At 39.0% G+C, this 12759-nt stretch overlaps 1 protein-coding gene across 1 annotated transcript in view; it reads left to right on the top strand.

Annotated features, from left to right (window-relative positions):
* The window catches only part of LOC148422081 (zinc finger protein 536-like), a 32360-nt gene that overhangs the window by 14676 nt on the left and 4925 nt on the right, over positions 1-12759 (top strand). Inside the window, exon 3 of the mRNA XM_088416196.1 lies at positions 9216-10013. Within this exon, the coding sequence (XP_088272322.1) occupies positions 9216-10013 (798 nt within the window). The remainder of the gene's footprint in view (positions 1-9215; positions 10014-12759) is intronic.

The raw sequence follows: 12759 nt of genomic DNA, 5'->3' as shown, positions 1-12759 counted from the left end.
TGATTTGATCTACCACCTGGTATTTTTATTGATAGTCTTCTGTTCCACCTGGTGGTTTGGATGATTTGGCTCTCTGGGTAAATGCCATTCTTGTCATGGCATCCTGCTAACATGCTATCACGGGCCTAAATTACTGCCATAACAGTTAAGAGAAGAGAGGACGGCAAGGCCATATTGTGTTGTTTTCCCATCAGTTTGTCGCCACGGTTGTTGTGTACTACTAAGTAAAGTCCGTCCAAGTCTGATGTGCTCTTGCGGGCCGTGTAGTAGAGATAAATGGATCAGGCTTAATCTCATTAGATGTTTTGTTTACACGCTGCACACATATACTGCTATCTGCATATTTTACTCAAAATAGCAGGCATGTACTGGCTGAATCCACTTGTAGTTGCGCTTTAAGTAACATGTTTAAGCACTGTTGTTTTCACTTCTCCGCTATCTCCAAGACCATATGCTGTCATTTGCAGAAAACCTTTATGATCGCTGGCTAGTTGAGGATTTGAGTGCACACAGTGCAGAGATGGCACATTCAGCATCAGACTCTAATTTCAGTCAATATTAAGCATGGAAACTAATTCATTGTAAAGGTCAGGCGTCATTGCTTTAGTCAATGATGAATCCGGCGGGCTCTCTCTCTCTCTGTCTCCCTCCCCTTTTCCTCTCTGTTCTTAGTCCTGTGTAATGGTAGACTCACTCTGGGGGCTTAGCACCGCATTGTTTAGCTCTGACAATATATCCCTGAGACCTCTGCAGCTGCTCCCCGCGCTCACAATGACAGATTAATTAACACAATCACACACTGCTGGCCCGGACTCAACACTCAGGTCTGCTACAGGACAGATAGGTAAATCCTACACATATGGCCAACACGCACCACTTGATGAGGCTTTAATAACAGGGGGATAAGTTTTTGGAAAATGGCGGGGGGTGCTGTTAGTGATCAAGTCTGCCTTTTTGGATAGTTGGACGTCAAGCAAGAGGAGGAGGGAGGAAGTGAGAAAGTGTTTTCTAATTCAGGAGAGCGGAGATGCTGAGAAAGAATTACCAGTGCCAGATGTTCAGCTTGAGGAACATTGATTAGTCCAGAATTACTGGCTGCATTATTCATACTATAGCCTATGGTGGTCATGATGTTATTGATGTTCTCAATATGGAAGGCAAATATAGTACAGTCACGGCTGTCAGGGTGAGAGACGGCTTCTTTGTTTGATATGTTCAGATAGTGCTCGGGATTTAGATTCCAAGCGACAAATAGCATCTTAAATTAGAAATCGCAGTCTGCTTTCAATAGGAGGCAAATTGCTTCGCTCAATATCTGATCAGGGCAGATTTGAGAATGCACATAGGAGCGACGACTCCGTTTAGAATGATAAACTAATGAAGGATGCATGCTTTAGGCTTGTGACCTACATTAGTCCAGCTTAGAGGAAAACATACCCCAAACAATCCTGAAATGCTCTGACACGTAATAATTAAGTAGTCCATTTAGTACTTTTAACCTCAAGGTCAGTGAGCAGACACTATGTGATGATGTCCTCTTGCATAAACTCTCCTTATTTCTCTCCTTCTACGTGCTCTTTTAAACGGTTACGATGTAGACAGCCAGAACTAATAATTGCCCGGTAAAAAACGAGACGGTTTGACCGGTGTACACGTCTGTCAAAGCATGCTACTATGCGCAATATCACTTTTCCTTTAGCTGCTCCTATTACCGGAGTCTATTCTTTGTGATGGATGGCAGGAAAAGGTTAACGGTTACCCTTTACAGAACAGTAAACAAAATAGTTTGGAGTTACATAGGAATGAATGTAGCAGGAACCATAAATTACCATCACTATGAATAATTGATGATTCATTAACAAAGTGAATAAAATAAGAGCCGTGTCCAAATGAAGCTTTTTAATATTCTGTCATCTGTCATCGTCGTCACATAAAAAACCCAATTCCAAAGAAACTCGGGAGTTGTGTCAAATGTAAATAAAAATGAATGTATTGATTTCATACAGTATTCAAGTGAATACGCTACAAAAAAAAAGCTACTGCTAGCGTGCTGGCAGGCCACGCTCTTGTAACAGATGCAGAATGCACGCCGGCGTCATCTTGTTGAAATAAGTAAGGGTGTCCCTAAGCATACGTTGTTTGGATGGCACCTTACGTATAGTTCCAAAAGTGTAATATAGTTTTCGGCTTCAGTTGTGCCTTCAAGGATGTGTGAATTACATTTACCAAATACTGGCCAATTAACTTTTTGCTGATAACAGTCATGGTGGTCGTTTTACCCTTTGACCGGGAGGACACAACATCCATGCTTTTCAAAACAAACTTAATTGTGGACTCGTCAGACCACAGCACACTCAGCTGAGCTGAGGCACAGAGAAGCTGGTGTTTTTTCAATGTCTTGTTGATATTTGGTTTTCATTTTGCATGATTGAGTTTTAACTTAGGTGTGGGGATGAACAATAGTTTTCTCAAGTGTTCTGAGCACAGATGCTGGTTTTGCAGTCGCAACCTGAGGAATCGTCACATGAGTTCCATGTTGTTTTCGGCCTTATTGCTTACTGTATGTACTGAGATTTCTCAATACTCAGTAGATGGGTTAGACAGTAGACAGTAGATGATGAAAGCCCCTAAGTTCTCTGTATGTGCCGAGATTTCTCAATACTCAGTAGATGGGTTAGACAGTAGACAGTAGATGATGAAAGCCCCTAAGTTCTGTGTAACTGTAAAGTATTCAAACGTTGCTCTTAAATGGTTTGTTCACAAAGTGAACCACACCCCGCCATTGCTTTGTAAACAACAGAGCCTTTTTTGGATGCTCTTTTTATAACCAATCACGGCAATCATATACTATATATACATATATATATATATATATATATATATATATATATATATATATATATATATATATATATATATATATATATATATATATATATATATATATATATATATATATATATACACGTATTTTCCGGACTATAAGCTGCACTGGTATATAAACTGCATCAAAAAATTGATTTTTGTCACGGATAAGGCGCAATGGACTATAAACCGCAGGTAATAACATCAGATCTTTACGCAAAAAGAAGGTATATGAAGTTTATAATTTTTTTGGGTTATTTTTTTTCGTAATTGTCTGCTAACAACAACATCCTCTCTTGAACATGCCTGCAGGTTTTGCCCCAACATATTTATAGAAAATGGATGGATATGTTTTTGTTAAATAGCAACTCAAAATCGAAATCAATACTTCAATAGCATTTTTCTTTGTCTCCCTTGTTTCATAGTTTATCTTAGTTAACATAATAACACATTCTATATGATTCATATACAATCATAAATACATAAATAAAATCACACATTCTGTGTACTGTATATAAAATTTACACATCACAAATTTACCCCAAATTGTATACATGCTTTTGTTAAATTTAGACATATATATATATATATATATATATATATATATATATATATATATATATATATATATATATATATATATATATATATATTTAGTAATACTGTATATTGTTTTACATCTTTTTGAGCACAGCCATTGATTCACACCTTTTCAGTTCTATTTGATAGTTGTTCCATAAATTGAAATCTCGAACAGATACACACATTTGCTTGCTGGTGGCTAGCAAAAAAACCAAACCAAAACAAAACAAAAAAACACAGATAAACCGCACTGGACTATAAGCCGCAGGGCTGAAAACATGAGGAAAAAGTCGCAGCTTGTAGTCCAAAAAATACGGTATATTTTTTGTTTTTCCCTTGGTAGTTTTCCCTGTCAGAGGTTTTTTTTTTGGGACGTGTTATAGGCATCAACATCAAAACTAGAGAATGTTTGATAAAAATACTAGTGCTCATCACTATGAGCATTCAATACAGTATCTTGTCCAAGTTGAAAGGATTTGCAAATCATTATATTCTCTTTTTAATTCATGTTTTAAATGTTTCACAAACCTTTTGGAATCAGGACCTCTTTTCCAAGCACGTTTTCCAAGGACCCCCATTGCAAATGGACACAAAACAACAACAAAAAAACATTTAAGCCAAACATTAGTGACGTTTTTTTTTCCAGCAACATATTCAATATGACAAGTATATTTGTTACTGTTTAGCTACATTAAAGTTTAGAAAATAAAAATTGCATGCCTCCTATAAAAAAACCCATGTCAATTTTCCCCAATAAGGTTGCTGCCAATTATTTTGCCCAAAAAAGTATTGATGAAATAAATTCTGCCTAAGCTTTGACAGCTTCATCACGTCGTTCACAAGCAATTGTAGACACAAAACGCATTTTGACAAATTTAAAAATGATTACATTTGAAAAAAATGATAAAACTGGTTCAATTGATTGTTGATTACTGAAGGGTCCTGAATACGTTCACAATTTAATGTAAAATAAATTGAAATGAACGCAAATGTATATATATATATATATATATATATATATATATATATATAATTCTTTATTAATAATGCAATGTTCTGTCCTTTCTATATCTTACAATGGTCTCTATCTAGGTAGACAGACGTTGAACAGAAAGTGAGTGTAACTCTTTTTTAATTTAGTTGTGTCTGTAGTACAACTCTCACTCATTTATCTTGTAAAACTGTAAAGAAAAGATAATAAACCAGACATAACTCACGTGAGTCCCATATGCAAAAATTATATATCTTACTAAATGACACAAATTGCTCGGAGTAAATCATTCATATAACTGAATTACGAATTATATTCCTTTTAGTACAAAATGTTAATTAGATGCAAACAAGTATGATTATCAATGCAAACCATTTGCATATTTACCAAAAGGAATTACCTTGCACAACACTATATAACATGCTGAAGATAAAAACTAACATTAGATAGCATGTTATCCACAGTCACAAGTTGGACCAATTTTTGGGCATATTAGCAAAAATGACAACATTCCAACGAAGAAAACACAACTCACAGATATTCGTGGGGCAGATCTCACAAAGAGAAGGCACAACTGCGTGCACGCCGACAGCAAATGGTCCCAATTGAAGCCATACTGTCCTTCCCCACCACAAAATGTACTATCAACAGCAGCCAGAGGCGGCGCCAAGAAACAAAGACTAAGCCAAACAAGGTGCAAATCTGTAACCGTTAATAGATAAACTAAATCAGTTCCAAAACACCCAAATTATTTCACGGACCCACTGCAGTCACGGTCCGCGGACCTCAGTTTGAGAACCACTGTTTTAAAAACTGTTCCTCCCTCACTGGAATTGTGGTTTATGTGATCAGGTACTGATAAATGTCCAAATACATCTATTCTGTGTCCATTCATTTACTCTACTGTATGTATAATTCTTACAGAGCCAAAACATTTTGCAACTCTCGTTTGTTAAATTGCTGCATGACTGTAGAGAGGTCAAACACAATCCATCTTGAGACATTGCTTGACCTCTAATTTGTATGGATTTAGCAACATTTTTCTATAATGATGGAAGTAGCATTTAATCTGTTTTGCCATTATGAAACACTTTTCCCTGTACAGATGGGATTGCAGGCAACTATTGAGCTTTCTTACATGAAAGCACAACAATCGCTGTGTTGAAAGAAGAGTATACACTCCTTTAACTTTAATGAGATCTTTTCACATGAAGACTAAACATCATTTTTAGTAGGGTGGTCATTCCCTTAAATTGCAAGGCCATTTAGGAGAGAACACACTAGAACTCTGTACGAATTAATCAGTGGTATTTGTTGAGGCTGTACATCTGCGAATTAATCACTGCGACTGCTGTACATTAATCACCCTTGATTGTGGCTTATAACTTCTTGAGCGACATTATCAACAATAGCAGTGTTCCTACATTAGTGAGTCATTACTGACCAATGACGTAAATTTTGGTTTCATATTCCTCATCCTTTCAAGTGAATGGCTACAATAGAGTTACTTTCACATTTACAATAATGCGATTAAAATATTGTTCATGCGAGTCCAACTGTCTGCCTGTTTATTATCCAGGAAACAAAGTAACTGAGTTCGGTGGTGTGGAAAAGGAAACTTTCTCCTTTCTCTTTTACCATTAGTATCGCATCAAACGGTACATAAAATTGTTGGGTTATTAGGAAAGTATTCTTCATTAATGAAAGAATGACGTCTTTTCCCCGATTTATTCCGCTCCGCTGCAACAATGTGCGTATGCATTTTTTATCAGACATGAAAGGTGTTACTCTTTATAATAAATGTCAGTCAGACGGGTTTAAGCAGGCAGATTACCTGTTGGCTTTCGGCACCTCAGTTGCACTTCTGTCATTTAATCCTCTTTTTAATTACTATTGCAGATATGAGACTCAAATTAAGCTCAAAATGCTTGTTTTCCTAGCATGCAGATAAAAAGATTTACCCAGGGAGTTTTGAACACCTGCCCTGAAATATTGTTTCCACTGTACCCTGAATGCCATGTGGCTTAATTGACTTGGAAACGTCCCAAATGCGTCATTGACTATGTGGTCTAATTAATATTAATAATATATGCTATTATAAACATCAAAGAACATCTGGCGCCCCTGTTTTTCTCACCAGTCTGGCGCGCGACTCTCACTCTGTTTCATCTTAAACCAAACCAGCCACCATGAATAACTGTTTTGCATCTCAGGTGCTTGATCGCACATATAGAAAGAGCCACACTATATACGGTTTGATGTCGACAATATAACTGCCAAATGGCTGTGTAAGCATATACTATGCGAGGCTGTGATTGCATTGATGGCGTTGTATGGGTATAAATCTTAAAGCCAATTTCCATATGAAATGAATCACTTGTCCAAGTCTGGTCGCTGGCTTTCTTTTCCTTTTTCAGGCTCGCTCCAGGCTCTTATATATTTATTTACAGTTTTCTCCGCACATCCAGTAAGGTCAGATAACGCATATGCATCACTTTATTATATGCTCTGTGTTAGGCAAGAGAGGCGGCAGCTTGTAATGACTCCGTAATTGGAGTTGTGCTTGATAAATCTAAGCTCCGAAATGACTCCCCTCACATATTGTGAAGCTCGACAGTGTAAGTAAATCTTAAACTGATTAAGTTAGCATGAACCAGGCAATCACAAAGATGGCACCCGTCCAGAGGAAGAGCAAAAAAGCGGCAGAATCCTTCGTCTTCGTGTTGTTTTACTGCTCTCGTGTAGGTTGGCAAATGGCTGTAGGATGCTGAAGATGAGGTCAGATTTGTGTTTTCTGCATTTGGAGCTGACCGGCAATGTCATCGTAATTTAAACCGCGGAATAATTGAGATATATAGAGAGCGTCTGAAAGAGTTCCATTAAGCAGTTTGGATTTTTTTTCTCTCTTACTGGAGACATAAGGGTGTGGCGCTGTTGAAGCCACGTTCCCGCTCAAGCACATCCATGACGCTTTTTGCCGAGCACATTTCATGACAACTGACAAAACTGCGCGGCCTAAATGCAAACACGCCCACATGTACTGTTATACACTGTACGTGTACTGTAGGCAGGCCGTGCACACAATCCACAGTAAAATCTGTATCAAGCGTTACTATTGCGATTTTGATACTATTTTTTTACCCCTCTCATAGTTCATGTATTACTCGTACATTTTATTTTTTGATGAGGTGAAACAAAGGCAGTTCTATGCCAGTGAATTCGACAGCCGCACTAATAACAACACGAATAGGCCACTTAACAAATACATGCAAACTCCAAAGAAACTCAGTTCATGAGCTGCAAGAAAAATTGCTCATTTGCACAGATGCAGTAAAAAAAAAAAAAAAAAAAAAAAAAAAAAAAAAAAAATCTTAGTTTTAATTGACACTGAAAACATCAATTTTACAATATATTAATCTGGTTTGCTTATCAGTGGCAAGCTCACTGAATCACACACCGAGTGCTGCTGCTCATAAATTGGTCACTTAGATACACAAAATAGTCTACTCGTTCCTCTGCAAAGGTGTCAATCAAAATTAGTTTGAGCGTACTGTATTTGACACAGTCCTAATTAGGTTGTGGGAAGTGTACCTAACGCTGGGCTACGAGTGTATATATGCTCAGCACAAAGAGGAACGCCTTTTGTTCAAGGACAGTGATATTTTATGGATTTCTACATTACAAACATAAAAAAGAGAAACCCTCCTTTTACTGCCGTTCACTGCACAATTGTAGTTTTTCTATTAAAGTTGCCAACAAAGTCGAGTGCCGACTTCAGATCATTAGATCTGGAGAATTACCTCAGGGTCACATCTCGAGGTGTATGAAATTGATATTTCTCTGGCGGGGATGAATCACCGTTGTAACTCAGATATTAGTCCATTAAAGAAGAACAATAAGGCATCAATATGCATGGAATTAAATTAATGGTGGTGGGTTTATCTGCCTATCCCAGACGCATCCCTAAAAGACACAGTATAATGTATGGCCTGACCTTCAAATGCCAAGAGAGTGTTGGGCAATAAACTGCCAATATTTGTGGCTTAATGGCGTTGGATGACTTTTACTGTAATTGGAATGGCAGCGAAACAGCTGGGCTGTTTAAAGACAGTATGAGGCCGACGATCTCTTATTCAAAACGGTCACAGGAAAGTGTGTTTAACCCTAGAGGGTGTTTCTGGGATCACTGAGAGGATTACTTTGTAGGTAAACACAAAAAGCACACATTATGAATTTCAGATAATTAAAGGTTAAGGGGGATTAAAGCTTTTACAAAAAACAAGAACTAATATTGCGCTCTTCTTCTCTATATTAATAAACATTTTGGAAGTGAAATACAAAAATAAATTGAGCGCTCGTGCGTTGTGGTTCATCAGAGTCGGTCACATGACTGTGAAACCCATTTACTGCCTTTTATAGAACGGGGCTGCCTCCCTCTTCGTGTGTGTCTACAACCACCACCCTCTTTTGGATGTTTTACAATTTCACTCTTTTATTATTTCTGGAGGAATCTTGTTTAGTGTTAACATCTTTGGGTGTATTTATTGCACACGGTGGTGGCATCCATACTGTAAAATGATGGATCACTGGAGCTGAAAGCTGATTACAAGCATGATTTACTGTGGGGCACCGCTTAAATCATTCAACTCAGCCCGATGTGGGATTGCAACATTTTTCATGCTGAGAACAGCCCTTGCTACATGTGCCTTTCTCGGGACAAAATGCTTGCTATGCACATGCAATTTGATTATGTGTTTTCTGCTCTTGTGCGCATTAGGTGACACTGTCTACAAGTGTCCACCCACTTGCGACTACCCCTCCATTGGTTTCCAGCTGGACCGCTACCACTTTCCGTCCTGGCAGAGCAGCAGGGAGCTGTCCTCTCCGCTGCAGGCCACAAGCAGCAGAAGCTCCAGCCCCACCCCAAAGCCGCGACCTCGGTCCAGAGAGGACAGGAGCCCGGCCAGCGTTCACTTCCTTTCTCCAGACAGAGAAAATACCCTGCTGGTCCCTGACAAGAATCCAGCCAGTGATAGTCCTCCTTCCGTTCACACCAACAAGTCCCAATATGAGCCTTTAGACTTGTCTGTCGCCTCTCATTCCAACGTGTCTCCTGCTCTTCCGGTCCAAATGTCTGGTGTTTTCGGCCATGGACTCGATCCGCTTCGCGATTTCTCCGCTGAACTTGATGTGAAACCTGCATACAGGTGTGATCTTTTGGGAATGAAAGAAGGTGTGAACAAACAGAATGTAGGCTCAACAGGCCTTAGTGTGGAAGGTGAAAGTGAGAAGACGACCCTTGAAGAAGATCGTGACGAAGCGAATGAAGAAACAAGTAAGTGGAAGATTCTGAAGGATGCGGGCCAAACCGACATACTGGGAAAGAAGTGTGACGAGACAGAACTGTGGGCTGCAGCAGAATCGAGCATGTCTTCACCTGAGAACCTGGGCCCAGATCAGAGCAATCCCTATCAGCAAGCTGGCCTGTTCTCGCTCATCAGAACCCAGAAGAACACAAGTGGCACTTATAGAACCACCCTAAACGGCGGGGGCAACATGAATAACGTTGCTTCAGGTAAGCATGTAAGAAGGGACCGGCTCCAGCTCGCGTGTAACTGTGTGACTAAGTAGAATACACATGAAGATCCTCAGATAACAAAAATGTGAATTTGAGACAAACGTCAGATTTCCTGATTGAGATGAAGTCCTTAAAATTCTTCTTTGGAATCATACTCTAACAGGCAAATCAACAAATTCAAAACAACCAATAATAACGTTGCCGTTTCCCCGATTTAATACTCACAAATTCTCATGATGCAGTTTGATGAGTTTCAGTCATGTCACTTTTTCCTCCTCTTTTTTTGATAACGCCACTTAATTTCCCTCACACCAAAAAGTATTTTGTTTTGCTAATCTCTTCCTAAATCAACTGCACATGCATTAGAGAAATGGAATAGTCCAGGGCATAAGAACAGTTAACATGATAGGTTAAGCATTTTTATGCTGTAAGGAAGTGAATGTACACTAAACAATAATTGCATTAAATTGGAGAACATTACATAATTTTTACGACGATTTTGGAAACCCTTGAAAATTTAGGGGCCTGGTTGTAGGTGCCGGAAGTTTTTGTTGTGTTTTCTATCCTCGGGTGGGCTTTGCGAAATGTAATTTTTTAGCACTGAACTAAACAATGAAATGCTCTTCCATAAAATGTCATTTAACCTGTGCGGGTTTTTTTTTTTGAGGGGGGGCTGTAAATTTCTTTGGCGCAGTTGCATTTAATTATTTTCACTCACATAAAATGTAATTTAGTTCCATATAAATAGAGAAACGCGATCACATCAATATTGTTGACGCGCCAGCTTTAAGATTAGGAGGTAGACACTGCCATCTAGTGAGCAAAGAAGTTAATTGTTTATATCCAGTACATTATAGGTATTCTGGAGCATTTGAAGAAGTGCCTGGGGATTTTGACGACTATCACATCAAGCTTCGTGGAAATTGGTGTCGAACGTGTCGCATTGTCAGTTACAATTGATACTTCCTAACACTACCAGGCTTTCACCTCCCGAAAAAGATTTTGGCAGCCGCAGAGTAGTGTGAAAAGGATGAGTGCGAAAAGATCACGTCAATACACCGCACCTCGTAGACTGAAAACAAGTTTTCTCTCTCTGTCTTTTTTTTTAAATTCTCTTCTTCTCCCTATTGAAAATTCTAACTGATCCGAGCAAAGGAAAACTCAGGTGTGCTTCACTGATTACCTCCACGCTTTAAGGAGTGATATAATCTGCTTGTGTGATAGGTTACAAATGGCCCAAGCCAATTGAGCCCCCCGATAGAGAGGCTTAAAGCTCTTGTGCTGGTGTGATACGCTTGCTGAGTGCAGATTTAATAATGCTGTCTCTCAGGAGAGGGGATCCAACAGCTGGGGTCTTTGATATGCATGTATTATGAGTGCAACATGATACACCGTCACTCCTCCCCACCTCCTTTTTATTCCAAAACTCAATATGTTCACGTGAAAGACAGAAAGAGCCTGTCAACTCCATTAGGGATTCACATCTGTTCCCTTTCTTTATGATTTTAACAGCAACTTGTAGTTTTGTGTCAGTCTGCACAGATGGTTATTATAATGTGGCAAAAGGCATATCTGCCCCACAACGGCTCGTCTTGTTGTCGCATTGTCGTATTTAAAATTTCGATTTCAAAATGAGAAAAAAAAAATCCATCGGTATATATATAATCCATTTAAGAATTAAAAAAAGAAGAATCGGATCTATGAGTGGAACATTTACAAATGATCGAGAGACCAAGCAAGTTCCTGCATCCGAGTTCATTCATGTTATTTCGTCAATTTGAAATAATGTCAAGGTTTTTAATTTTTATTTAAATAAAAGGGTGACAATTAAAATTATTTCAAAAATCAGATTTATCAATGAATCAACAATATAATGGACAAATAATCAATTATTACTTGCAGCAATGCATGTAATAGTACAGTGTCACTCAATAACTTCTATTTGTGTATTAGGTCCTATTACAGACAATTTCAAACCTCATATGGTTCAAATTCATATATTTGTCTCTTTACCAGATGATCACCAAAATGTAATGACCCCCACATTGCGCAAAATCTTTTTGACATGTCTCTTGCCTTAGAACGAAATGATTCCTTGCAGGATCAAAATTAAAGAAGTACACACTTCTTATCGCCAACTACCAACTTATCGCTACCAAGCATGATTTCAAGTTAACAACAGTACGTGAACAATTGGGAGGGTTTGCAGTTATGTCTCTATCTGCGGGCATCTCGGACAGTTCTTTCCCATGAAACCCCCTAACCATGTGTGTTTAGGGACATAAATGGGCATTCCCTAAAGCCTTCTAAATTGTACTGTCAAGACAAAAGATTAAAATCCAGGGAGGGACCCAGAGCCAAATCAAAAGGTCATCATTATTTAAGAGGTGTGTCACAATACTTTTGCCCATATTCTATATAGCTTCAGTCGCCTCTCGGGAAGAATCGTGTGTCTCCCCCCCCCCCAGTGTTCAGCAGATTGCTATTTGTCTTATGGAGCAGATTTCAGAAGCACAATTAGATGGTGTCCGTCAAACCGGACATTGAGACAGATGAGTGACATTGGGAGCGCGTGGAACGTCCTCCAAAAGTGAGCGAAGCAGGTGGCCCAGCAGACTGTCCTGTCTGCGGCATTGACCAGGTGGCTTTGTCATGGGCCTGTCTTCCGTTTGCCCCCATCCTTTCCACACAGGATGGCATGTCGAGTGGCACGCTGACATATTGCCGGGCACTTTGGACATGG

Source organism: Hippichthys cyanospilos, chromosome 6 (genome assembly GCF_059441005.1).
Source record: "Hippichthys cyanospilos isolate Australia breed blue-spotted pipefish chromosome 6, RoL_Hcya_1.0, whole genome shotgun sequence".
Taxonomy (NCBI): Eukaryota; Metazoa; Chordata; class Actinopteri; order Syngnathiformes; family Syngnathidae; genus Hippichthys; species Hippichthys cyanospilos.
The sequence above is the reverse complement of the archived record's forward strand: the minus strand, read 5'-3'. Positions and strand labels throughout refer to the sequence as shown.